We start from the raw sequence: 27,532 nt of genomic DNA, 5'->3' as shown, positions 1-27,532 counted from the left end.
GCCTCCTGTGTCTTCATTAGTTACCTGTGATTGTAACACTTTTGTCCAGACTTCTCTCTGTGAACCCTCCAAACCTGATACTTTCCAAACACAACAACACATGTTCCTTCAAAAACAATTAACCCTAAATTCCTATATATACTCAAATCTGAAAGATTGTTCCTTAATAGATTTATTGGACAGCTTCTGAGAAACTCATTATAAAAACATTGAACACATAGAGTTGGTTGTAATTTGGTTCCCAGAAAACTCCAGATTTTGCCAGGTGGGAAACATCGGCATGTACATCAATTGCGTCAGTGCTTAAAAGGAATCAGCATCATTAGTTAATATAAAGTCCACAGCACTCTTCCAATTTCACGCTGACTATGCAATACTGTTGAACAAACAGCCTGAAGGTGTCAACATTAAATTGCACCATATGCCTTTGAACAGACAATATATGGAGGTAAACAACCAGCACCTGTTCACCTTCTGTAATAGAAAAAGATGTATTTAAGCGTGTAGAATTGGCTGTTGACCTCTTTACAACAAAAATCAGTGTTTTCAGAATTCTGATGGCAATGCAGGAGAAAAAAATGTAAATAAAAATCAGGGAGTTTGTGAATTCACATTTTTAAAGAACCAGATAATTAGTTGCTTATATCAGACCATTTATGGTCTGTAAAATAAAAGGGAGAAAAGGTTGATCATCTTCTCTCTCATCAATACTGTGTTATTTTTATGTTTAAAACCTTATGTCTCTTCGGTGTTAGGGGGCAATAACAACACTAGGAAATGACTGATGGTCAAGAAGATTAACAATCTTTAAGATAGCCAGCTATATCCCAGTCAGATAATATGCAAATTACTGCCCTCATTCCCCCCCCCCCCCCCCCATTCCCTCAAAAATACTGAATTACTCATTTTTATTGAAAGATACCCAAGACATCTGGCATGGAATATTTTATACTACTCTCGCAGAATACTTCAACCACAGCAAATAAAATTTATTCAGGAATCAACAACACTTTAATCCTCATTGCTTTAGTGATTGAAATCTTGAATTCACACTGGCACTTTAACCCAGTAATTAACTGCCAATCTACTGGTTAATGTGCCAGGGTGAACTCTCGTGAACCAGCAGGCAGGCATCAGATTGCCTCAGGGATGAACTGCATAGGGAGGGTATATCATCGCCGATTCATTTTGAATTGGCATACCAGTTAGTCCAGTGTGAAAGGGACAGGGGTGTGCAGGACTTCACCAATGGAGGGCAGGAACTTCTCTGGGATGCTGGGTTGTGAGTGTGAAAGGGTGCAGAGAACCAGTTAACATTGGTCAAATGAGAACAGCAAAAATTGCCATTTTGAACCGGTTCGTTGAACCGCCAATTTACCAGTTAACCAATATGAAAAGGGTTACTAAAGTCACGCTATTGGAAATTGGGCATGAAAGACCAAATTAATTAGCTTCTACTTCACATCATTTCACCACAAGATTAGAGTTTGGTTGTGGAGCATTTACTGAATTTACTCAATGACACGAAGTACAATGATTACCTTTAGATATTTTTCATACTAGTAGAATCTAAATTCATGTCAAAATACTACTTTTTAATGCTATGCTAAGCCCATTGGGCCACAGACCCAAGGCTCAATCTATCTTCATTAATTCTTGCATGACCCACGTTACAGAATTCTCTCACTATTTTAAAATCGTGCACTTGCAGAAAAGTCATAACTGACGTATTTAGCAATATTCCAAGTTAGCTTTATTTTACCACAAGTTAGCGAGAAAATGACTAACAAGTGAAACTTTATAAAATATTGTCAGAAAGAATTCTATAGAAAAATTGCTACCATTGGAAGTTACCACACTTCATCTTCAATGAGGCGTGTAAATGTTTTAGTGCAAGACATCATACACATCACATGCCAGCATCAAAGACAAAGTTTTATCTTAAAATTTCTAAAGCTATTAAATTATTTTCCATTATTTTAGATGCTTGCTTTTAAATTATATTAATCTGGGTAATTATTCTTGTTTGGTTTGAATTGGGCAATAAATACAGGAAATTAGAAATCAGGGTACTTGAACAGGGTTGGAAGGAAGCTTTCCTGGAATTTTGCAGTGTAAAATAAACCTTGTGCTCAAAATTCCAGGCCAATGCAATGTGTTCCCAACCATTACATTTTGTTCTGGAATCTCTGGCAGCAAGCAAAAATAGAACACAAGACCTACCATAATTGTGTAAAAGTCGATCTCACGTAAACATTGAATCCAAAAAAATCCGGAGTTTTCATCGATCTCATGTAAAGTCTACCCTAGCATCTCACCTTGGCCCCAGCCACCAATCAGAACTCCGAATGCCTCAAATGTGGACTCAAGCCTCAAACCCAGCCATCTTCACATCAGAACTCCTGATGACATGGGCTCACACCTTGGCTCCCCGCCCCCCCCCCCACCCATAAGAACTCCCGACACCTCCAATGATGCAGAAATTTTCTGCAGTCCCAACCTCCCCTGTGGTAGGAAATGTAATTTGATGCACAGACTCTAATACTTTTAATTCATTGAGTGTTTGTTCTTTATTTGTTTAGAGATCATTTGTACTTTTGCTACTGATATAGTATTTTGGATTCTGGTGTGAATTTCAGCCTCTCAAAAGCAGTATCCATTTAATAGTCAACCCCAAAAATTTAACATTAAACTATTTCCCCTCTATAGATGACCCACGGTGTTGCTCCAGCAGCTTGTTTCTACTCTCAATTCCAAAATCTGCAATTTCTAGGATCATCATATACAGGTAGTTCCTGACTTACGACCTACATGACTTACAACCATCCACACATGCAACCAAATTTTTAAAAAATATATATTTAAAAAATATATTTAAAAAATATAAAATTTTCATGGTTTATGTTGTATTTCACAGACTATAACAGGGATACAGGGCATGCAAGAGCAAAAATGTGTATACTTACCTTGTTAGTGTTCCGAGGGCAGGCTTGGCCATCTTGACTCCTGTGCAAATGTGCACAGTTGGTGCATGCGCTGTGGGTTCACATATCGGAGTTTGACTGGCGCAAGTCAAGAATGCAAATTTGATATCGTCAATGCGCTCAACTCTCACGCACGCGCCAACTGAACTCCAACAAGCAAACCCACCAAAGGCTCGCGCATGCACACATGAATCAAAGATGGCCACGCCTGGCCCTGGGAAATGGAATGCCAACTAATAAGGTAAGCATGGACCAGGGTTGATTGAAAAATTCAGGTAATTTTAAGTTGTTATTGTCAAATGTACGATGAAAAAGAGATTTAATTTAAAAAGTTTGCTGTAAGACTTCAATACCCTACGTGCGTGGGCACAATTCAACTTGCGTCCATCCGAGATATGACCAATTCTTCGGTCCCCATTACAGTCATAAGTCGGGGACTACCTGTATATGATTATTTCAGTCTTGACATTTTTTCCCCCTGGTGGTTTATCTCAATACATCCAAATTGAAGGATACAATATTACTTTCATCGGTTTAATTTTACACAGGGCTAATTTTCACATCCCTATGACAAATGGTGAAAAATAAATTCAAATATTAGTTCTGCTGACAGTGTGTGAGTGAGAGAGATACAGAATGGAACAGAGATCTGAATGAAGAAAGTTCAAAGCAGGATCATTAATTCAGTGGAGACAGAAGTAGAGAAACTACTCAAGAGGGTGGAATTTAATCAAGGTGCTGCCCTTGAATGCTACAAAGTTTAATCATATTTTTTAATGAAAGTGTCCATTTAAATAATGGGCATCATTGGGATTTGAGTAGTAAAACACTTGAACTTCCATAGGCAACAACATTTGAAGATGAAGTGTTTTTAATATAATTTTTTATTTTTCACGCTATAAACCATATTAACCAAAATACACACAAACATTTCCCTCTTGAATATACAGTGTCATTTTCTCCTCTTTTCCCCCCTCCCTTCCCTCCCAACCCATTAAAAGTTCAACATATACAATACAATAAATCCATTAAACAATGTCATCACACAATGAAAATAAACAAGAAAATTGTGTCATCTTCTTTTACACACTGGGTCAGTTCATTTTGTCTTCTTCTCATTTTCATTAGGGGATGGATGTCCGCGGTAGGCCCTCTCGGTTGTGTTCTATGTACGGTTCCCAAATTTGTTCGAATAATGTGACTTTATTTTTTAATTTATGTTATTTTTTCCAATGGAATACATTTATTCATTTCTATGTACCATTGCTGTACTCTCAGGCTCTCTTCTGATTTCCAGGTTGACATTATATATTTTTTTGCTACAGCTAAGGCTATCGTAATAAATCTTTTTTGTGCTTCATCCAAATTGAGGCCTAGTTCTTTACTTCTTATATTACTTAGAAGAAAGATCTCTGGATTTTTTGGTATGTTGCTTTTTGTGATTTTATTTAATCCCTGATTTAGATCTTCTCAAAACTTTTCAACTTTCTCACATGCCCAAATTAAATGTACTGTTGTTCCCGTTTCCTTCTTACAGCGAAAACATCTATCTGATACTGTTGGGTCCCATTTATTTAACTTTTGAGGCATGATATATAGCCTGTGTAACCAATTATGCATAACCTCGTGCTCATTGTATTTCACTTAGTTCCAGAGCATAGCTTTTCCCATTTTTCATTTTTTATCTTTATGTTTAGATCTTGTTCCCACGTTTGTTTGGGTTTACAGCTTATTTCATCATTCTCTTTCTCTTGCAGCTTGATGTACATGTTCATTATAAATCTTTTAATTATCATTGTGTTTGTAATCACATATTCAAAGCTGCTTCCTTCTGGTAACCTCAGCCTGCTTCCCAATATGTCCTTTAAGTAGGTTTTCAGAAGCGATGCAAAGATTGTATCGTGAGTTATTCCATATTTGTACTTCATTTGTTCAAAAGGTAATAAATTATATCCCAAAAAACAATTTTCTATTCTTTTGATCCCTTTTCTCTCCCATTCTCTAAAGGAAAGGTTATCTATTGTGAAAGGGATTAGTTGATATTGTGTTAATAATAATTTTGGTAGTTGGTAATTTGTTTTTATCCTTTCTACGTGAATCTTCTTCCAAATGTTGAGCAGATGGTGCAGTACTGGTGAACTTCTATGTTGCACCAGTTTTTCATCCCATTTATAATAATGTACATGTTCTGGTACCTTCTCCCCTATTTTATCTAGCTCTATCCTAGTCCAATCTGGTTTTCCCCTTGTTTGATAAAAATCTGATAGATATCTTAATTGTGCTGTTCTATAATAATGTTTAAAGTTTGGTAGCTGCAAGCCTCCTTGTTTGTACCATTCTGTTAATTTATCTTGTGCTATCTTTGGTTTCCCCCCTTTCCATAAGAATTTCCTTATTATTTTATTGAAGAATTTCTCTGTTAAGGGAATTGGTAACGATTGAAATAGGTATTGTATCCTTGGGAAGAAATTTTTCAATGTTCTAAGTCATCTTGTAATTTCTTCATTAATGGCTGATAATTTAATTTGTATAGATGGCCTAGATTATTATCTAGTCTAATACCTAGGTATCGGATTGCTTGTGTTTGCCATTTAAATGATGATTCTTTCTTAAACTTTGTGAAATCCTCATTATTAATTGGCATCGCTTCACTTTTATTTGCGTTGATCTTGTACCCCGATATTTCTCCATATACCTTCAATTTCTTATGTAATTCTTTTATTGATAATTCTGGTTCTGTTAAGTATACTATGATGTCATCTGCAAATAGACTGATTTTATATTTCTTCTCTTTTATTTTTATCCCTTTTATTTTATTTTCTGTTCTTTTCAGTTCTGCCAATGGTTCTATAGCTAAAGAGAACAGTGAGGGGGATAGTGGACATCCCTGTCTTGTTGATCTGCTTAATTTAAATTGGTTCCATATATATCCATTTATTGTCACCTTCGCCAATGGTCCCTTATATAATGCTTTAATCCAATTAATATATTTCTCTGGTAGGTTGAATCTCTGTAATACTTTGAATAAATAATTCCATTCTACCCTGTCAAAGGCTTTCACTGCATCTAAAGCAACAGCCACTGTTGGAGTCTTATTTCCTTGTACTGCATGGATTAAGTTAATGAACTTACAGACATTGTCCGTTGTTCGTCTTTTCTTAATAAATCCAGTTTGATCTAGTTTTACTATTTTTGGTGCACAGTCGGCCAATCTGTTTGCTAATAGTTTTGCTATTATCTTATAATCTGAGTTAAGTAGAGATATTGGTCTATACAATGCTGGTGGTAGTGGATCTTTTCCAGTCTTTGGTATTACTGTAATTATTGCTGTTTTACATGAATCTGGTATATTTTGTGTTTCTTCAATCTAGTTCATTACTTCCAGGAGAGGAGGAATTAGTAACTCTTTAAATGTTTTATAGAATTCTATTGAGAGTCTATCCTCTCCAAGCTTTTTATTGTTCGGTAGCTTTTTTAATATAGCTTGTATTTCCTCTATTTCAAATGGTTTTATCAATTTGTTTTGCTCTCTTGCAATTTCGGTTGTTCAATTTTAACTAGAAACTCATCTATTTTGTTCTCTTTCCCTTCGTTCTCAGTTCGGAATAATTGCTTGTAGAATTCCTTAAAGTTTTCGTTGATCTCCATTGGGTTATATGTAATTTGTTTGTCCTTTTTCCTTGATGCCAATACCATTCTTTTAGCTTGTTTTGTTTTAAGCTGCCACGCTAGTATTTTGTGCGTTTTTTCTCCTAGCTCATAATACTTCTGCTTTATTTTCATTATGTTCTTCTCCACCTTATACATTTGTAGTGTTTTGTATTTTATTATTTTGTCCGCCAATTCTCTTCTTTTAGTTGCATCTTCCCTTGTTGCTAGTTCTTTTTCTGTACTTACTATTTCCTTTTCCAGCTGTTCTATTTCCCGATTGTAGTCCTTCTTAATTTTAATTACATAACTTATTATCTGCGCTCTGATGAAGACTTTCATTGCATCCCATAATATAAATTTGTCTTTCACTGATTCCGTATTTATTTCAAAGTACATTTTAATTTGGTGCTCAATAAATTCTAAAATCCTGTCTTTTAAGTAGCATGAAGTTTAATCACCATCTATACGTTCTTGGTGGGATGCCCTCCAGTTCTATTGCTAATAACAGGGGTGAGTGATCAGATAACAATCTAGCTTTAGATTCCATTTTCCTAACTCTCCCTTGGATATGGGCTGACAACAAGAACAGGTCAATCCTTGAGTATGTTTTATGTCTACTTGAATAATATGAGTATTCCTTCTCCTTTGGGTGTTGTCTCCTCTATATATCCAAAAGTTGTATTTCCTGCATTGATTTAACCATAAATTTGGCTTCTTTGTTCTTTCTTTTGTCCAGTTTTATCCATCTTTGAATCCAAATTAAGGTTAAAGTCCCCTCCTATCAATATATTCTCCTACGTATCTACAATGTTCAAAACGATATCTTGCATAAACTTTTGATCTTATTCATTAGGTGCATATATATTGACCAAATTCCAGAGTTCTGAATATATCTGACATTTTGACATTACGTATCTCCCTGCTGGATCTATTATTTCCTCCTCTATTTTAATTGGTACATTTTTATTGATTAATATAGCTACACCTCTGGCTTTTGAATTATATGATGCTGCCGTTACGTGCCCTACCCAGTCTCTCCTTAATTTCTTGTGTTCCACTTCAGTTGGATGTGTTTCCTGCATGAATGCTATATTTATTTTTTTATTTTTTCAGTAAATTTAATATCCTCTTCCTTTTGATTTGGTTATGTATTCCATTAATATTTATAGTAATATAGTTCAACATGTCGATTTCATACTTTGCATACCTCTCATTTCCGCTTCCTCATCACCACCTTTCCCCCATATCCATTTCTGTTTTTTTTTTGAACACACTGTAAAACAACACTTTTAAAACATAAGATATTTCCACTATTCCTACGTCTAAAATTCCCTTAACCCCAAATGTCCCCCCTCTCTCTGAGTTGCCCCTTGTCCCTTGCCAGGCAACCACAATTCCCCTCTCCATTTGGATTGTGAACCAGCTCGCAAAAGTCAACTGATTTCGCAGTGACTGTTATTGTCTCCCACCAAACCCCCTCCAGGAAAGACTTTTATCTTCACATATAACAAAACTCACCATCTTTATTCCCCCATTCCTTTCTTCCCTTTTCTACCCATCCTTAGTTCTTACTTATACATTATTTTTCTTCTTTTTATGAAGTTTGTCATCATTCTTTGTTCTTGTTACATCTCTTCACCTCTCTTTCTGTCTTGCAGGTGTTCTGCAAATTCTCGTGCTTTCTCCAGATCCGAGAACAGTCTGTTTTGCTGCCCCAGGATAACTATTTTAAGCACTGCTGGATATCTTAACATAAATTTATAGCCTTTCTTCCATAGGATCAATTTTTCTGCATTAAACTCCTTCCTCTTCTTCAGGAGCTCAAAACTTATGTCTGGGTAGAAAATTTTTTTTTGACCTTTGTACTCCAGTGGTTTTTTGTCTTCTCTAATTTTATTCATTGCCTTCTCCAATATATTTTCTCTTGTCGTGTATCTCAGGAATTTTACTAAAATTGATCTTGGTTCTTTTTGTGACTGTTTTCAGGGCTAATGTTCTGTGTGCCCTTTCTATTTCCATTCCTTCCTGCATTTCTGGCATTCCCAGGACTTTTGGGATCCATTCTTTTATAAATTCTTTCATATCTGTGCCTTCTTCATCTTCCTTAAGGCCCATTATCTTTATATTGTTTCGCCTACTATAGTTTTCCATTATTTCCATTATATTCTGTGTTTCTTTAACTGTTTTGTCACTTTCTTCTAATTTTGTTTAAAGTAGTTCACTTCCATTTCTACCACCATTACACATTCTCTAATCTTTTCCCTACGTCTGTTATGACCAGCTCTATTCTACTAACGTTTTCTTCTGTACTTTTCATTTTTCTTTTCATTTCACTAAATTCTAGTGTCAGCCATTCTTTTAATGCTTTCATTTGTTCATGAAAATTGTTTTTATCTATGTACTGTCCATTCATTTTACCTCCCATTCCTCTGTGCAGAGCTTGGTGTTCTTCTGTGTCTGCTCTTGGATTTGTGTCTTCTATTTCTCTTCCTTGTATCTGTGTCTCTTCTGACTTTCTTGTTGAGCTGCTTGTCTCAGTTTGTTGGGGGTTTTTTTTCATGGTTTCTTGATGTTGGTCTCTTCTTCTGGCCTGGTTATCTGTTGTCTCTAGTTTCCTTTTATTTGAAGATGAAGCTTGACTGCAACATTTTCTGTTATGTTGGCACCCTCTTTCTAAGGAAGACAATGGATTGCTAATTCCTGAAGCACAAGGGTGTGGAGTGCAGGGTGCAGAAGAGATATAAATTACATCATCTTTGACAAAATTTGAGAGCTTCAAGTCTAGGCCATGCCGAGCAAATAATCAGTCAGCCAAGTTTCATTTTTAGCTGATAACATTGGTCAAAGATCATAGAAATTTACAGCATGATCCAACAAAGCATAACGTGAATTCCCTGCAACTATCGCAAAATCTGAGAGAACATGTTTCAAAAGTAACTGGGCATCATTCTAATCATCTAAAATCCAGGTTTTGTGCATAGTTAATGGTTGGAATAGGAGAATAATGCACAATACCTAATCTAAAGTACTGTTCTTATGTATGCTTTCATCTGAATCACATTTACAGTTCTTTGCTGAATAATGAATGACAACCTTAGAATTTGAGTTACTTTGGGAATAACGGTGAATTTAAATTGCAGATAATAACCACAGGGTGAATGGAGACAAACACCATATAGAGACTTATCTATAGAGCAGTTGGTTACACTTTTTCTTATTTTTGAAATGGCTTCCCACTGAGATAACAAGCTCTATGTCCCTGGGTCAAGCCAGGAGACTGAGATGAGATCCAGAATTCACATCTAATGTTAATTATTAACATATGCTGTGAAAAGACACCATAGCATATTGTTTAATGTTAATAAAGTTTAACTTTTTTGTATCCTCTTGGAAATATTAAATGGAGTTATTAGAGAGCATCCATATATTCTAACCTTAACCAATACTTTAAAAAATATTTATTTCTGTACAGTCAAGGTAAATTTCAAAATCAAATTATACTTAGAACTAAACAAATGAATTCATAGATTTATATTTCCAATCAGTACAGACACTGTGAGGGAGGAAGGTAGATGAGAATTTGTAACCCAGCAACATAATTATGATGTATACAAGAATATAAAGCACATAAAGTGGACAACATCTACCCAAAATAAATTTATTGCACACCTTAGTTACCAATGAAGCATTGATTATACAAATCCTTAATCATAAAATAGACCTTTTAAATTACTGTGCAAAACAAATTTACCAAAGGACAGCATTTTTCCTTCCTTAGAACTACAAGAAGCAACTCTGCCTTCGGCATCTTGCTTTCAAATCCCTTCTGCCTCTTTCTTCCTTTTGCATGTCTCTTCTCATCATCCTTCCTATGGTTCTTGCTATGTAGATGTATTGTGGAGGGTTGTGGTTGGCACATGACAGCACTACTGTTCAGAAAACACAAGCCCTGCTCCATCCATGAATGCACAACTGACCATTTGGCCCTTTAAGTACCTTTGTTCTCGACCTTGGATCATTGGCCTTTGTAATCGATTACACCTTACTGGCACCAAGCCATGGTACCCTGTAAATTTCCTGGGCTGGAACCCCCTCCCCACCAGCCCTCCAGCACTTGGCCTTGGGCCATTGGCATCAATTAGACCTTGGTACCACTGTTCCCTGTAGATTACATGGGCTGGACCCTCCCCCAGCCTTCCAGTACTATAAAGGGCACCACGTGCTCTTGCCTATTCATCTTTGCCATCTTTGAAGGACCACTCTGGGCTGAGTACCATGGAACGGCACGAGAGAAATCATTTGGTGAGGTGCATCTTCCCATGCGCATCTTCTGTAAATAAAGTCATTAACTATGTTCAGAGTCCTTGCTTCTGAGACCCATCATATCTGTTCTTCCACTCACAACAAGAGTACGCTGTTGGACCTGCTGAGCTTCTCCAGTGGAGGGTTTTTACTTCAATCACTGCATCTGCTGACTTTCATGTTTTGTTCATTTACAGAGATTATCCTGTTTGCTCTGGATTTTAGAATATCTGATATAATGACAGATTCTGAGAGGAATTGCTAAAAAGCTGTATCCTCTGCTAGAGAATAGAGAACCAAAAGAATAATCCAACTGTGAGAAGATTCAGGTCGATGTCCAGTTGTTGAATATGTTCAAGGCCAAGATTTTAAAACAAAGGAAATTAAGAGATTTGGAAATTGATTCTCTAATTTTTCCCCAATGTCCTGCCTCCCAATCATTTTGAAAGGGATCATTTTGGCTACCAGTATTTTTACTTTTTTCTGATTACATGCAAACATTTCTGCCTGAAAATGTGTTTAAAGGATGTATTCAGAATGAAGGATTCAGAACTGCAAAGATTGCAAAGGTGCACAGAGAATTCTTGCAAACTATTATAGCAGATCGAAATGATGGCCAACAGAACAAAACTGAACAATTTATATCAGCTCAAACCTATCTGGTCTACTTGCCTCACTTCAACATTTATGGTCAGCTGTGTAATTAAAATACAGATGTTGGAAGAAACCAGTGACCCAAAATTATGGCCTTCCAAAGACTGACCGTGAGACTGACCGTGAGACTGACCGTGAGACTGACCGTGAGACTGACCGTGAGACTGACCGTGAGACTGACCGTGAGACTGACCGTGAGACTGACCGTGAGACTGACCGTGAGACTGACCGTGAGACTGACCGTGAGACTGACCGTGAGACTGACCGTGAGACTGACCGTGAGAGCTTAGGCAGATCTTGCCGGTGGCATATCCATCTGCCTTGCAGTAGGCAAACATCTTATACAAAATAATCTATCAGTGTCTTATTTTTCATCTGTGCTGTGAATTATTTAATTCACCTCATGTTGCATTGTGGGGCTAAGTCTGCCACTAGAAAAAAGTTACAACCTAATCTAATCAAAAAATACATAGAAGATCATACTTCCTTTCTAGGTTACAAAAAAAACCTAAGTCAAGGATTTTTCAAACAAATCTTGCAAATTAAAGAGTTTAAGAATCTTTAAAGTAGTATTGCTGTGACTTCAATTTGTATTTATCTGCAATAATTTATAATGTTACAACACAGCAAAAGGTTATTATAATAAACACATTCTAATCCCAAATTTAAATAAACCAGTGAATAAATGCTAATTGATATTTCCCAAACAGCATCTTGAAAGAAAAATTCTTGTGAGACTGAAGTTGTAAAAAAGCTGATGATGATGCCTGGAATTATCCAGATGTCAAGGTTTTATCTGCTCCGCTGAGGGAATAAAACAGTAGGAACAATTCATAATGCACAGCCAAAGAATATGCATCTTTTATCTCAGTTGGCCAGTAGATGTGGGACATGGATATTGAAAGAGCAGTGTGTTTGCAAGGAGAATGGGATGATGGTTATTGGTGGGATTTTGGGGCAGGATGAGAGCCATTGTGAACTCACAAGTAATTTTCTGACTGCAATGAGTTAACCTCTCTTCTGAAGTAACTTTGGTTTTGTCACAATTCTCCTGTTGCATAGCACCAATGCTACTTAACCAACCATGCCAGTCTACCCCCATTATGGCTAAATATTGAATTATGCATCAAATTGCAACATAATCCTGCTACCCAATATTCCTAACTATAGGAGTACTCCTGAGACAAAATCTCAATTACCAGTTTGACAGCTACATCAAACATAAAATGTCCTTCCTTTTCACATTTTACTCTTTCAAAAGTCATGATAAATGGTGAGTCTATCTAAACTACCTAATGACTAATTTCATCCATGTTTTTGCACAAAGTTTCTAAACAAACTGTTCAAGTATCATATTTAACCACCAAAATATAAATGAATTAGAGAATAAAACGTCTTTGTGAAGGAATTCAATTTTCCTAACAGGCTTGGTCTTCAGTCCTATATTTCACATTATACAGCTGAAAAATTCTGATAAATTCTAATACATTTCTTTTTAATTCAAATATTTGGGTTTTATTAAATAATATTTGGTTTATTAACAATGCAATTAGCTATCTAGGTGCATTTAGAATCAAGGTGAAAACAAAGATAAACTAATTTTCATGAAACTTTAATTTGCTTTATAAATTCAATTTATTTTTAAAGTCAAGTCATTAACACTTATTCCAAATATTCCAATATTTCCAACCCATTTTGACCTGATCCATATAGCGTGGACCATCAGGTACAAGTATTACATTTGCCACAATGTTCCATTCTTCTCATCGATCAAGAGCATGTCTGCCTATCAGAAATAGCTGCTTCATCAACTGGCTGCCAAAACATCACCTGTAATGGAAATTCTAATGGAACTACCAAGGAAATGTTGATGATCTCCTTCTTAAAGCACATTTTGCAACTGCTTTGTTCTACAAGTCAGATCAATACAGAGGAGAACATTAATTTTTAGATATATTATAACTATAACACCAAGTAAGGAATGTTTACATAACTCAAGGATTTCAAAGCTAATATTATCATACATCTATGTCAAGGGATGGGGCGGAGAAAAATATCAAATCAATCACTTTTGCTTAAAGGAATTCATTGCTCAGACAGCATCATGAATCGAGATTCAAAAAAAATTGCAACGTGCAGCCCTTCTCTTCAGTACATTCGATACAATGAATCATTGAACAAAAACATAATCACATTGCAACTTTTCTCTGTGCAGCATTTTTTAAACAATACGAGTTCGAGTCGCACACATTTGGAGAAGAAAACCTGCATGAAAGTTCAAAGTTCAGATTGCCAGAGTACATACTGTTTGTCTCTGTAGCCACTTTCAGGTGGCCACAATACCCGACTATAAAGTACTCCTATACGGCTGTCGGGTGAAAGTGGAGAACCCGGCCAGGAGGTTTACCTACACAACCCTTCTCCTGTAGGTATAATATCCTTCTCCAAGAATCCCCCGTTGCACCTGAAAGCATCATCAGGCTTACGCACGCACACAAATCCCACTATTTTAGAAGGTGAGAGTTTTCAATAAGTCAGGATTCTCAGGGACGGCTGCCCCAGCCCCGTGCTCCCGCTCCCGCCGGCTGCCCCCGTGCTCCCGCTCCCGCCGGCTGCCCCCGTGCTCCCGCTCCCGCCGGCTGCCCCCGTGCTCCCGCTCCCGCCGGCTGCCCCCGTGCTCCCGCTCCCGCCGGCTGCCCCCGTGCTCCCGCTCCCGCCGGCTGCCCCCGTGCTCCCGCTCCCGCCGGCTGCCCCCGTGCTCCCGCTCCCGCCGGCTGCCCCCGTGCCCCCGCTCCCGCCGGCTGCCCCCGTGCCCCCGCTCCCGCCGGCTGCCCCCGTGCCCCCGCTCCCGCCGGCTGCCCCCGTGCCCCCGCTCCCGCCGGCTGCCCCCGTGCCCCCGCTCCCGCCGGCTGCCCCCGTGCCCCCGCTCCCGCCGGCTGCCCCCGTGCCCCCGCTCCCGCCGGCTGCCCCCGTGCCCCCGCTCCCGCCGGCTGCCCCCGTGCCCCCGCTCCCGCCGGCTGCCCCCGTGCCCCCGCTCCCGCCGGCTGCCCCCGTGCCCCCGCTCCCGCCGGCTGCCCCCGTGCCCCCGCTCCCGCCGGCTGCCCCCGTGGCCCCGCTCCCGCCGGCTGCCCCCGTGCCCCCGCTCCCGCCGGCTGCCCCCGTGCCCCCGCTCCCGCCGGCTGCCCCCGTGCCCCCGCTCCCGCCGGCTGCCCCCGTGCCCCCGCTCCCGCCGGCTGCCCCCGTGCCCCCGCTCCCGCCGGCTGCCCCCGTGCCCCCGCTCCCGCCGGCTGCCCCCGTGCCCCCGCTCCCGCCGGCTGCCCCCGTGCCCCCGCTCCCGCCGGCTGCCCCCGTGCCCCCGCTCCCGCCGGCTGCCCCCGTGCCCCCGCTCCCGCCGGCTGCCCCCGTGCCCCCGCTCCCGCCGGCTGCCCCCGTGCCCCCGCTCCCGCCGGCTGCCCCCGTGCCCCCGCTCCCGCCGGCTGCCCCCGTGCCCCCGCTCCCGCCGGCTGCCCCCGTGCCCCCGCTCCCGCCGGCTGCCCCCGTGCCCCCGCTCCCGCCGGCTGCCCCCGTGCCCCCGCTCCCGCCGGCTGCCCCCGTGCCCCCGCTCCCGCCGGCTGCCCCCGTGCCCCCGCTCCCGCCGGCTGCCCCCGTGCCCCCGCTCCCGCCGGCTGCCCCCGTGCCCCCGCTCCCGCCGGCTGCCCCCGTGCCCCCGCTCCCGCCGGCTGCCCCCGTGCCCCCGCTCCCGCCGGCTGCCCCCGTGCCCCCGCTCCCGCCGGCTGCCCCCGTGCCCCCGCTCCCGCCGGCTGCCCCCGTGCCCCCGCTCCCGCCGGCTGCCCCCGTGCCCCCGCTCCCGCCGGCTGCCCCCGTGCCCCCGCTCCCGCCGGCTGCCCCCGTGCCCCCGCTCCCGCCGGCTGCCCCCGTGCCCCCGCTCCCGCCGGCTGCCCCCGTGCCCCCGCTCCCGCCGGCTGCCCCCGTGCCCCCGCTCCCGCCGGCTGCCCCCGTGCCCCCGCTCCCGCCGGCTGCCCCCGTGCCCCCGCTCCCGCCGGCTGCCCCCGTGCCCCCGCTCCCGCCGGCTGCCCCCGTGCCCCCGCTCCCGCCGGCTGCCCCCGTGCCCCCGCTCCCGCCGGCTGCCCCCGTGCCCCCGCTCCCGCCGGCTGCCCCCGTGCCCCCGCTCCCGCCGGCTGCCCCCGTGCCCCCGCTCCCGCCGGCTGCCCCCGTGCCGCGGGGAGGCGAGCTGTCAGGCCGCGGGGAGGCGAGCTGTCAGGCCGCGGGGAGGCGAGCTGTCAGGCCGCGGGGAGGCGAGCTGTCAGGCCGCGGGGAGGCGAGCTGTCAGGCCGCGGGGAGGCGAGCTGTCAGGCCGCGGGGAGGCGAGCTGTCAGGCCGCGGGGAGGCGAGCTGTCAGGCCGCGGGGAGGCGAGCTGTCAGGCCGCGGGGAGGCGAGCTGTCAGGCCGCGGGGAGGCGAGCTGTCAGGCCGCGGGGAGGCGAGCTGTCAGGCCGCGGGGAGGCGAGCTGTCAGGCCGCGGGGAGGCGAGCTGTCAGGCCGCGGGGAGGCGAGCTGTCAGGCCGCGGGGAGGCGAGCTGTCAGGCCGCGGGGAGGCGAGCTGTCAGGCCGCGGGGAGGCGAGCTGTCAGGCCGCGGGGAGGCGAGCTGTCAGGCCGCGGGGAGGCGAGCTGTCAGGCCGCGGGGAGGCGAGCTGTCAGGCCGCGGGGAGGCGAGCTGTCAGGCCGCGGGGAGGCGAGCTGTCAGGCCGCGGGGAGGCGAGCTGTCAGGCCGCGGGGAGGCGAGCTGTCAGGCCGCGGGGAGGCGAGCTGTCAGGCCGCGGGGAGGCGAGCTGTCAGGCCGCGGGGAGGCGAGCTGTCAGGCCGCGGGGAGGCGAGCTGTCAGGCCGCGGGGAGGCGAGCTGTCAGGCCGCGGGGAGGCGAGCTGTCAGGCCGCGGGGAGGCGAGCTGTCAGGCCGCGGGGAGGCGAGCTGTCAGGCCGCGGGGAGGCGAGCTGTCAGGCCGCGGGGAGGCGAGCTGTCAGGCCGCGGGGAGGCGAGCTGTCAGGCCGCGGGGAGGCGAGCTGTCAGGCCGCGGGGAGGCGAGCTGTCAGGCCGCGGGGAGGCGAGCTGTCAGGCCGCGGGGAGGCGAGCTGTCAGGCCGCGGGGAGGCGAGCTGTCAGGCCGCGGGGAGGCGAGCTGTCAGGCCGCGGGGAGGCGAGCTGTCAGGCCGCGGGGAGGCGAGCTGTCAGGCCGCGGGGAGGCGAGCTGTCAGGCCGCGGGGAGGCGAGCTGTCAGGCCGCGGGGAGGCGAGCTGTCAGGCCGCGGGGAGGCGAGCTGTCAGGCCGCGGGGAGGCGAGCTGTCAGGCCGCGGGGAGGCGAGCTGTCAGGCCGCGGGGAGGCGAGCTGTCAGGCCGCGGGGAGGCGAGCTGTCAGGCCGCGGGGAGGCGAGCTGTCAGGCCGCGGGGAGGCGAGCTGTCAGGCCGCGGGGAGGCGAGCTGTCAGGCCGCGGGGAGGCGAGCTGTCAGGCCGCGGGGAGGCGAGCTGTCAGGCCGCGGGGAGGCGAGCTGTCAGGCCGCGGGGAGGCGAGCTGTCAGGCCGCGGGGAGGCGAGCTGTCAGGCCGCGGGGAGGCGAGCTGTCAGACTGCTGACCCTGCTTGGAGACGGCGTTTGCTCTGTGACCCCTCTCCCCGCTTCTGACCTTTCAGTTGGCAGAACACGTCCTTCAGCACTGCCACCTGAACGTCTCTTCATAGACACGCAGCCTGCTCTGGAGCTGCATTCTGCAGATGATTCCACCTGAAAGCGGCTTGTGTTACTTGGGAGGCTTCTTAAATAACTTAGAAATGCAAGATTCAAATAACAGAAGAGACTTTACTTACTGATGTCTTGCACCAGCTCAGGAAACTGTTCACACATACACCACACAGTTACTACATTGAGAAGGGTGTATTCTTATGTGGTTACAAAATAGTTCACATTATCCTGACTTTATCTCAAGATAAATAAAAAATTTAGTGTTATTACTTTCTATCCAGTGCAACTTAAGTAACTGAACTTGTACACGAGTTTATTTACACAAATTATTTTTAAATAGATCTTATCGATATCGCACAGGCAGCAGTATGTTGCTTCGCCATCTTATGGACTTGGCTGCGACCGTTGGACTCTGTGTTGCTGATACACGTGTAGGTGATGTAGCTTGTTGTGCTTCACCTGACAGTTGCTGTGTTGATGTTGTTTCGGTATTAGCGGTTGTGGTCTCTTCACTTGGTACCTCACTTGATATTAGTGTTGCAGGCTTTGCTGGTATTAAAGCTTTCCACTTCATTGCATCTGGTGTCAGCTGGATGAGAATTCTGTTCCTCCTCAGCTGATTGCCAGAGTTTGTCTCGACGTATGATCTTGATGTCTCAGCTTCTCTAATGACCTTTGTTGGGGTCCATGTTTTCAACATCGGCTCTTGAATATGCACATGCTGCCCTTTGAAAAGCCCAGCAATGCTCGTGCATGTTTGTTATAATGCTGGTGTCCTCCTTCTTGCGTGCCAGCTAGTCTTCTGGTTTCCTCTTGGTTTTCTGGAGGGTTTATTTTGCTTGGCACAGTTGTTTCATATATCCAGCCATTTAGAAGTTCTGCTGGGGGTTTCATGTCAGCGCTTTTCATTGCTTGATTTAAGTCTTTAGGGTCCGGACGTATTCTCAAGTGGCCATTTGGTTTTTCTTGGACCCTATGGAATTTACCCAGTCAGTTGGTGTCATGATAATGAATATGTATGAGATGTACCGGAAGTCACGTGGTATGAGAGAGAGATAAGCGCACAAGCAGGAGAACAAAGGAAACTGGAGAATAAAGACACTGAGAAGTTTACCTGATAAAACTTGCGTTCGATGTTTGATTAACTTCACATTTCGGGCCACAAATGTGACATTGGCAACAAGGATGAAGGAAGCTTGAAGAAAATTAACGACTGAAGAAGATTACACAGGATTACAGAGAACTTCAAGGTGATAAGAATTTTCTTTGACTCAGCACTTTTGGGGGCTGGAATATTTCCTCATGGCTGGGGCAGACGGTGACTTTCTAACACATAGTGGAATTGCTCATTTTGACCCGACGGGTGATGCAAGCACTGTAAGTGTGAAGTGGAAGGCATGGCTGGAAGAATTTGAATCCTACGCCGACAGTCGTGGCCTATTTCTAGATACCGGTACAGTTGAACAAAAAGCGCAGAGAAGGGCGTTACTTCTTTTCACTGCGGGACCTGCAGTTCGGGAAACATTTAAGACACTTTTGAATACTGGAAGAAAGGATGAGTACCGGAAAGCGGTAGATGCATTAAATGCACACTATATAGTGACACCGAAAGCTACATTTCAACGCCATTTGTTTCAGAGAACGAGACAAGAAGATGGCCAGACAATTGCTCAGTACGTGACGAGACTACGCCAGCTAGCTGTTGAATGCAATTACATGCCAGCTGATTTGGACAACCAATTATTGGATCAAGTCGTACAGCACTGCAGATCAGATAAACTCAGAAGACGTCTACTGGAAAGAGGGAGTGAGTTGGAACTCACCGATGCTTTAGCCATTGCTGCTGCATTAGAGGCTGTTGAAGGGCAATTTCATACCATGACCCTGAAAGACAACTCAAGCCAGCAAATTAAGAGGCTCTCACATCGCCATAATCAGCCAAGATATACGCCGACACAGGACGTGGAGTGTTATCGATGTGGAAACCGAGGTCACTTTGGAAAAGACCCATATTGCCCGGCCAAAGGCAAAGTTTGCAGAAAGTGTGGAGGTAAGGACCACTTTGCAAAGAAGTGCAAAAGCAAGTCCAATGCAGACCAGAAGAGGAAGAGTACAACTTCCAAAGGCAAAGCCTGGGGGAAAGGAAAGTATCCTGGAAAGAAAGATACCATTCGCCAGATAGACGGTGACGATGATGATACCCAGGAGGGACAGAGTTGTTACCAATTTACGTTGAATGATGTACGTCATGAGAAGGTCCCTGTGATCATTGGTGGAGTGACAGTGCAGGTCATTGTAGACTCAGGCAGTGACAGTAATGTGATTGATCGACATTTATGGGAGAAGTTGAAAAGGAAAAAGATCATCTGTACCTCAAAGAAGTGTTCCAAGAAACTGTATCCATACACAGCAACCAAGCCATTGCAGACCATTGGATGTTTTGCTGCAACTGTTGAAGCTAGAGATAAGTACACCGAAGCAGAGTTTATGGTCATAGAAGAGAGGGGAGAACCATTGCTGAGGACACAGCGCAAGATCTGGCAATACTTCATATTGGAGCTTGTGTCAATTCAATTCAGTCATATGAGGATATGAAGCAAGAATTCCCCGCAGTCTTCCAAGGAGTAGGAAAGCTGAAAGGTCGACAATTGAAGCTAGCGGTAGATGAAACAGTCAAGCCTAAGGCACAATCAATGCGCCAAACTCCGTTTGGACTTTGTGGGAAAGTTGAAGCCAAAATTAAAGAATTGATCGAACAAGACATTATTGAACCGGTGGAACATTTGACACAATGGGTCAGTCCCGTAGTGATTGTGCCCAAACCAAAGGGTGACATAAGACTATGTGTTGACATGAGAATGGCCAATGAAGCTATAATTAGAGAAAGACACCCTATACCAACAGTGGAGGAAATACTTCAAGAACTAACTACCAGCAAGGTATTCTCAAAAATTGATCTGAAATGGGGCTATCATCAATTAGAGCTGGATCCAGGTTCCCGAGATGTAACAACATTTGTGACTCACTGTGGATTGTATCGTTACAAGAGACTATTATTTGGAATTAATGCAGCTTCGGAGATCTACCAGTATGAAATCCATCGAGTGATTCAAGGCATTCCTGGAGTTGCCAACATTTCTGACGACATCATAGTTCATGCACCAACGAAGGAAGAGCATGACAAACTGTTGAGGCGTGTACTATCTAGGTTACAGGAGGCAGGCCTTACCGTGAATGGAAACAAGTGCCAGTTCGGTGTGTCAGAAATGGACTTCATGGGACACAGACTTACACGGGAAGGACTAAACCCTGCAGAGGCCAAGGTGAAAGCTATTGAAGAGGCACGTGCACCTCAGAACGCAACAGAGGTGAGGAGTTTCCTGGGATTGGTCAATTTTTGTGCAAAGTTCATTTCTAATTTCGCTACAGTGGCAGAACCACTAAGGAAACTAACCAGGAAAGGTGTACCATTTCATTTTGGATCTGAGCAGAAGAAAGCGTTCACAGCGCTGAAGCAAAGCCTGACAGATGCAAAAACTCTTGGATATTACGATCCGGCGGCATCAACCAAAGTCATAGCGGATGCCAGCCCGGTTGGTTTAGGAGCCGTGTTGGTCCAGATGCATGATGGAGGACCAAGAATCATTGCCTATGCCAGCAGATCATTATCAGATGTGGAAAGAAGATACTCTCAGACAGAGAAAGAAGCACTCGGACTTGTATGGGCCTGTGAGAGGTTCCATGCATATTTATGCGGCATTGAATTTGAATTCATCACAGATCATAAGCCATTAGAGGTGATCTATGCACCAAACCATGTGCCAGAATAGAGAGATGGGTACTCAGACTACAACCCTACAAATATAAAGTAATCCACATTGCAGGGAAAACAAACATTGCAGATCCACTGTCCAGATTGGTGAAGGATGGTGGTCCACAATCCAAGTCAGAATTGGGAACAGAAACAGAGAGCTTTGTATGCTTCGTAGCTATTCAGTCGACACCGAAAGCTGTGACTACGAAGGAAGTCGAGAGAGAATCCGAACGTGATCCAGAACTCATGGAAGTAAGAGAATGCATACAGAGTGGACAATGGGACAAGTGTACTCACAAGGCTTACATTCCCATTAGAGACGAACTTTGTTGCATCGGACAGTGTGTATTGAGAGGTTGCAGATTGGTGATACCGCAAAGATTGAGACCGAAGATCGTATCCTTAGCGCATGAAGCAAAACCTCAGGACCAAGGTATGGTGGCCAAGTTGTGATAAAGACGCAGAGAAATTTGTTAAAACTTGTCACGGATGTCAAATCATAATTAGGAGTAATCCGCCAGAACCGATCCGGAGTACGCAACTCCCAACAGGACCGTGGATCGACGTAGCTGTTGATTTTCTTGGAACTTTACCGAGGGGTGAATCAATTATGGTAGTGATAGATTACTACAGCAGATACTATGAGTACGTGGTGTTGAAGTCCACGACCACTGAAAAAACAATACAAGCATTAGCAGAGATATTTGCAAGATATGGATTACCTGTTACATTATACTCTGAAAATGGTCCACAATTCATTTCAGAGACATTTGCGGAATACATGAGGACCACAGGTATCCACCATCATAAAGTAACTCCGAAATGGCCGCAAGCCAACGGTGAAGTAGAGAGACAAAATCAGTCCATTGAAAAATGATTGAGGATTGCACACGCAGAAGGACAAAATTGGCGAGAAGCATTGCTATCTTATGTGGCTGTCTATCGAGCAACGCCTCATGCAACCACTGGAAAAAGTCCTGCAGAAGCATTTTTTGGGAGAAAAATCCGCACAAAAATGCCAGAAATAAAGGAAATCCGAGACGACCAGGAGATGAGGGACCACGATGCTGAAAAGAAAGGTGCAGCAAAGCTGTACACAGATTCAAAACGTGGAGCCAAGTACTCAGACATCATGCCAGGAGATAATGTTCTAGTGAGGCATGAAACTGGTGGTAAGCTAGACACACCTTATTACCATCAACCCTATACTGTCGTATCCAGAAGTGGCAGTATGGTGACAGTCAAGTCTCCGACTGGAGTCCTGTATAAGAAAAATGTATCAGGTGTAAAAAGGTACCAGTCCAGAGATACATCGAGCGAAGAGGTTGAAAGGCCAATACGAGATGCTGAAACTGAGAGACCTGATGATGTTCCAGAGGCAGTTACCAGAAACACCCGAAGCTGTGGCGAGCAGTATTTCCGACGCTGAGAGTGAACAACCGAGAAGCGACGACAATATCGCAGGCAGGCCGAAATGAAACCAGAAAGCGCCCAAACGATACGAAGACTTTGTGCCATAGTTTTAATAAGAACTTTGGGACAGTATTTTAATCTTATATCATAAAGTGCATGTATGAGTGCTGTAGGAAGTAAATTTTATGTAGTTGAGTTATTGTATTACCATTAGTTACGATGTTTGTAGGTTTCCGAGGGATATTGTAAGTGAAGGTAAAGTTTATTTCTGATTAAAGGAGGGATGTCATGATAATGAATATGTATGAGATGTACCGGAAGTCACGTGGTATGAGAGAGAGATAAGAGCACAAGCAGGAGAACAAAGGAAACCGGAGAATAAAGACACTGAGAAGTTTACCTGATAAAACTTGCATTCGATGTTTTATTAACTTCACATTTCGGCCACAAATGTGACAGTCGGCTCAGTCACTTTGGCTCTGACTTGCATCCTTTCCATGTCCTTTAGTTCTTGCTCCAACTTCTTCTTAAGCTCTACTGGGACTTTCCTTGGGGTAGGGACGATTGGTTTGCAGCTTGGATCTATGGCGATGTGATATTCAAAGTCTCCAAAGCATCCAACTGAATCATCAAAGCATTCCGGGTACATGCTCATAAGCTCAGCCTTGTTTGTGACTGGAGGTCAGTTCCCCAATGGAGTGTCTCTGTTGATCCTTTTGGATATCTTTTTCATTTGGATCTCATAATTGACAGAGATTATTTGTAACTCCCGGCAGCTATCCAGACCTCGAATTGCTGGTCTGTCTGTATCTACCACATAGAATGTAAAGAGGATGTTCTTTCCCTGATGGCAGCCATCGATCTTAGCTCTCCCTAGTTGCTTGATCATGGGTCCACCATAGTGCATTGGAAACAGTAAATGTCATATTAACAGCCTATCTTTTGGATACCCTTTTATTATGTTGTCTGGGAACATCTGGTGGTAGAGTCTGAGTGGAAGGACGTTGCTTTGTGATCCAGTATCTAGCTTCACCTTTAGGTTAAATGTTGTAGGCTTTTTCTAGATTTTCCCCTGTATTTTCATCCTTGTGTGCAACTCGCTTCCTTCTTTCATTTCACTCGACATCTCGTGAAGGTGTATGAATTCTATGTCCAGTATCTGATTTGCACCCAGTGGTTTGCTTTAACACAGGCTCTACATTCAGAACCGTATGCGGGGCATTTGTTTTGGTCATCAAATGGGTGTTGTCTGCTACACTTCCTGCAGGTCTTGCAGGTTTGCACTTTTCAGATTGTGTTCTTTATAGCATCAACCCTTCCCTCTCTTTGATGTGGGTGGGTCTGCATAGATAGGGATTTCATTTGCATCCTCATGGCTTTGAAGGCTCTGGGTGTGTCCATAGCTTTGGCCAGTTCAAACTATCCTTCCCTATAAGTGACTATTGCACTTCAGGATGGGCACTCCCCCATATTAGGTGATCAACTAATCTTTCCTCTATATCCTTAAATCTGTATTTTGCAGCAACAATTTTCAGTCTAGTGAGGAAGTCATCAACAGTTTCATCAGTGTCTTTCATTAAGCCTTGAAATTCATAGTCTTTAATTCTATGATTAGACCTGGGTTCAAGGTGAGAACTAAACTTTACAAATATCTGCTCTGGATCATTTTTCTCCACCTCTGTAAACTCCCAGCTATTAAATAACTCAAAGCCTCTCTCCCCTGTCCAGAGGAAGATATAACTGACCTTCTCTTTTGTTGTTACATTTTTTTTAAAAATATTTTGAATGCCAAATTGCACTGCTGCTTAAACTTTTTAAAATGATTCAACAATGTCTTCAGCCTTCCAGTCCATCACTGGGTGAACTGCTGTTGCTCCAGCCATTTTTTTTTTTAGTAATTTTATTTCTATTTTTCTTCATATTTCAGTGAGTTACAATCAATTGTATGTCTTTATTCTTGTTCTCTTATACCACTGCCACCATGTTATATTTCTTTGTTACTTGGAGGCTTCTTAAATAACTTAGAGATGAAAGATTCAAATAACAGAAGAGATTTTACTTACTGATGTCTTCCATCATCTCAGGAAACTGCTCACACACATACATACGCCCCACAGTGGTGCACTACAGTTATTACACTGAGAAGGGTGTTCTTACAAAATAGTTCACATTATCCTGACTATATAACACATACATAACGTGAAAATTATATTTAAATATTTGCAAAGCATTTTAAATATTGCTCGATTCAACACAAACTGCCAATTCAGAAGTTGGTCACACGTCAGACACCATCTCCAAATGGTGTTCTGGTGGAAACAATACTCAGTCAAACAAAGAAAACCTGGAGGTATTCAGTGAGTCAGGCAGTGTCCATGGAGAGAAATGGACAGTCAATTTTACAAGGCAGAACCATTTTTAACTTGGCAAACTAATCACTGAAACTCACAATATATTCTCCCGGTGAATTCTTTATCCTTCCATTGTTTTAATTAAATCGCTATTTCTAATATAGCAGACTTCCTGTGCAAGCTCAGTGTTTGGAGATTAAATTTCTAAACTCTTAATCCTCAGAACAGTTCAAGAGCATGCCAATCTTAAGGGAAATATCCTTACTGCAGAAAAATTCACCGCCCAGAGTTAATAATATAATACAAACAATGAAATAACAAGACCATAAGGCTTAAGATAATTACCTGGAACATCCAAAGAGAGAGAGACCACTGAGGTGAAAATTGTATTTCTATTGTTTTTTTTAAATTTTCTACATTCACACTGAAAAGTTGGGTGGAACATAATCTGTCTCCCTCGAGGTTTTTTTTGCATTGCCAAGTATTTGTCCAGCCAATTGGTAAGAGGCCCAGCTAAGTGAACTGATCAGGTGTCTGAACAATAGTATAGCAATTAATTCACTGCACTCTCCTATAATCTTGACAAACTGGAAACTTCTACCCTGATCAGCTTGAGGCAATAAGAACACTGGTACGATTGGTTAAAATTAGTGCCAGTGTTTCCATGGCTGCTCCTTCCACTGGTTGCTGGCAATCAAGGTCTGACCTATCCATTGATAACATAATGTACCCACATCGTTGTGAGATAATCATTGCACACAGCTGCTTGCCATTTGGCACTAAGCAACAGCATAGAGCAATTACAATTAAGGCAAGAGATGCATGTAGTCTGCCTTGCTGCCGGTTACAAAGAGGCCCTCAAAAGAGAAAAACTGGAGAAAAAAAACTAAAGACTGCTGCTTCACGGATACAGATTTCATGCATCTGCCCAGTATTTTAATGAACAATTATTCAATGACCAATTAAAAAGTCATTAGCATAGAATAGCAGGTGCTTGTCAGTAAGTGATCCAACAGCTTTGTCTTAATGAACAAAAATGCAAAAGCCACGCATTCTGCTGGGGTTAGACCAAACAAAAAGTGAATGGTCTGCATTCACAAATCTTGGTGCAAATTTAAACACCCTTCAACTCTACTATAAGTGAACACTACACTGCCCAAATCAAGTTAAAGTACAAAACATGTTCATGCTACTTACATTATGCTGAGAATTTACATAGATTTAGAGAAGTCGATCAAAAGAAACAATCAATACAAGAGAAAAATGCTTCAAGATTCTAAAGGTCAAAGATAACTTTCCCCTTCTCATTTCTAATAGCAGGTTTAAATATTCAAATTATTGCCCAAGTAGTTTTTTTTTAAATGATCACTTTATTTTTTAAAGTATTATTTTACTTGAAGCACATTTTACAAAGTAGAACTGGTTTTTAGGAAATAAATTATAACTCTAAATCTATGTAAATTCTCAGCATAATGTAAGTAGCATGAACATGTTTTGTACTTTAACTTCCGGTATTGGGAGACACCAATGAAAATCTGTACTAACAGTATACTCGACCGCTAAGAAATAGATACAAACCAATCAAAATGTACAATGCTGTATATTCCTTTACCCATAGAGTCTAGTAGTCCTAACAGAATTCATAATAGAAAGACACACCTGAATACAAAAAAAGTTTCCTTATGCTTTAACAACAAAATAGCCAGCTTTGTTAGTTCAAACATTTCAAGAAAAACGTAGATATTCACATCACCACATCTCCATTGTCTGTTCTCATGAATGAGCAGTGTATGCTAACAGTGGAAATCTTAACTCCCACACTAGGCCCCTAAAGTCAGAGCAACTGCTTCAAATGAAGGAAATTACCTCATGTTGAAATTCCACAGCAATTTGAACCGAATACATTTCCTGAAATAATATTTGCCTGACAGTTATGTAAAGATCAACTCTTGCAAATTGCAAAGTGGTGGTAGAAACCCAGGGGGCAGTGAAGCAAAAAGTTCAAGGGCTGCTAAAAGATTTACAAACAAATTTGGGTCTCCAGTATTACACTTTGCCTCAAACAAAACTCCAAAGATTTGACCTGCACCTAGACATTGTTCTGGCTGGATCCTTTGATTTTTCATCTATGCAACATCAAAGTTTGACTTTAAAATTTTGTGACTTGCACTTCATGATCAGATTTCAGATTCATTGTCAAGAGCACACACGATGTCACATAAAACCCTGAGATCCTTTTTTTCTGCAAAATTACCGTTAATTGGTAGTGCAAAAAATAAACTGTACACAGTGTAAAACATGTAAACAAACAGCTGCAAACAGATAATGAATGTAAACAAACTGACTCAACAATACAGAGAGAACAAAAGAAAATCAATAAAGTGCCCAGTAAGAGCCTTAAATGAGTCTTTGATTGAGTTTGTTGTTGAGGAGTTTGATGCTGGAGGGGTAGCAGCTATTCCTGAACCTGATGGTGCAAGTCTTGGATACCTATACCTCTTTCCTGATGGCAGCAGGGAGAACAGAGCATGTGCAGGGTGATGAGGATCCTTGACGATTGCTGCTGTCTCCAATGGCAGCGTTCCCTGCAAATGTTCTCGATAGTGGGGAGGGTTTTTGCCTGTGATGTCC

At 43.4% G+C, this 27,532-nt stretch overlaps 2 protein-coding genes across 3 annotated transcripts in view; both read right to left on the bottom strand.

The window, feature by feature from the left end:
- Nucleotides 1-27,532, bottom strand: part of LOC138760682 (rho guanine nucleotide exchange factor TIAM2) — a 314,168-nt gene that overhangs the window by 163,698 nt on the left and 122,938 nt on the right. The window lies entirely within an intron of this gene.
- Nucleotides 14,118-17,320, bottom strand: LOC138762375 (uncharacterized PE-PGRS family protein PE_PGRS54-like). The gene is made up of 2 exons (XM_069936142.1): nt 17,219-17,320; nt 14,118-15,845 (listed from the first exon to the last, which is right to left on the bottom strand). Exons 1-2 carry the CDS (start codon nt 17,318-17,320, stop codon nt 14,118-14,120), a joined length of 1,830 nt encoding a protein of 609 aa, XP_069792243.1.

This window comes from Narcine bancroftii, chromosome 4 (assembly GCF_036971445.1).
Source record: "Narcine bancroftii isolate sNarBan1 chromosome 4, sNarBan1.hap1, whole genome shotgun sequence".
NCBI classification, from domain to species: domain Eukaryota; kingdom Metazoa; phylum Chordata; class Chondrichthyes; order Torpediniformes; family Narcinidae; genus Narcine; species Narcine bancroftii.
The sequence above is the reverse complement of the archived record's forward strand: the minus strand, read 5'-3'. Positions and strand labels throughout refer to the sequence as shown.

Coding starts and splice junctions, on each gene's coding strand:
- LOC138762375 (XM_069936142.1), bottom strand. CDS start 17,320: ATGAAGAGACGTTCAGGTGGCAGTGCTGAAGGACGTGTTCTGCCAACT. Junction 15,846..17,218: donor AAACGCCGTCTCCAAGCAGG/GTCAGCAGTCTG, acceptor GCGGCCTGACAG/CTCGCCTCCCCGCGGCCTGA.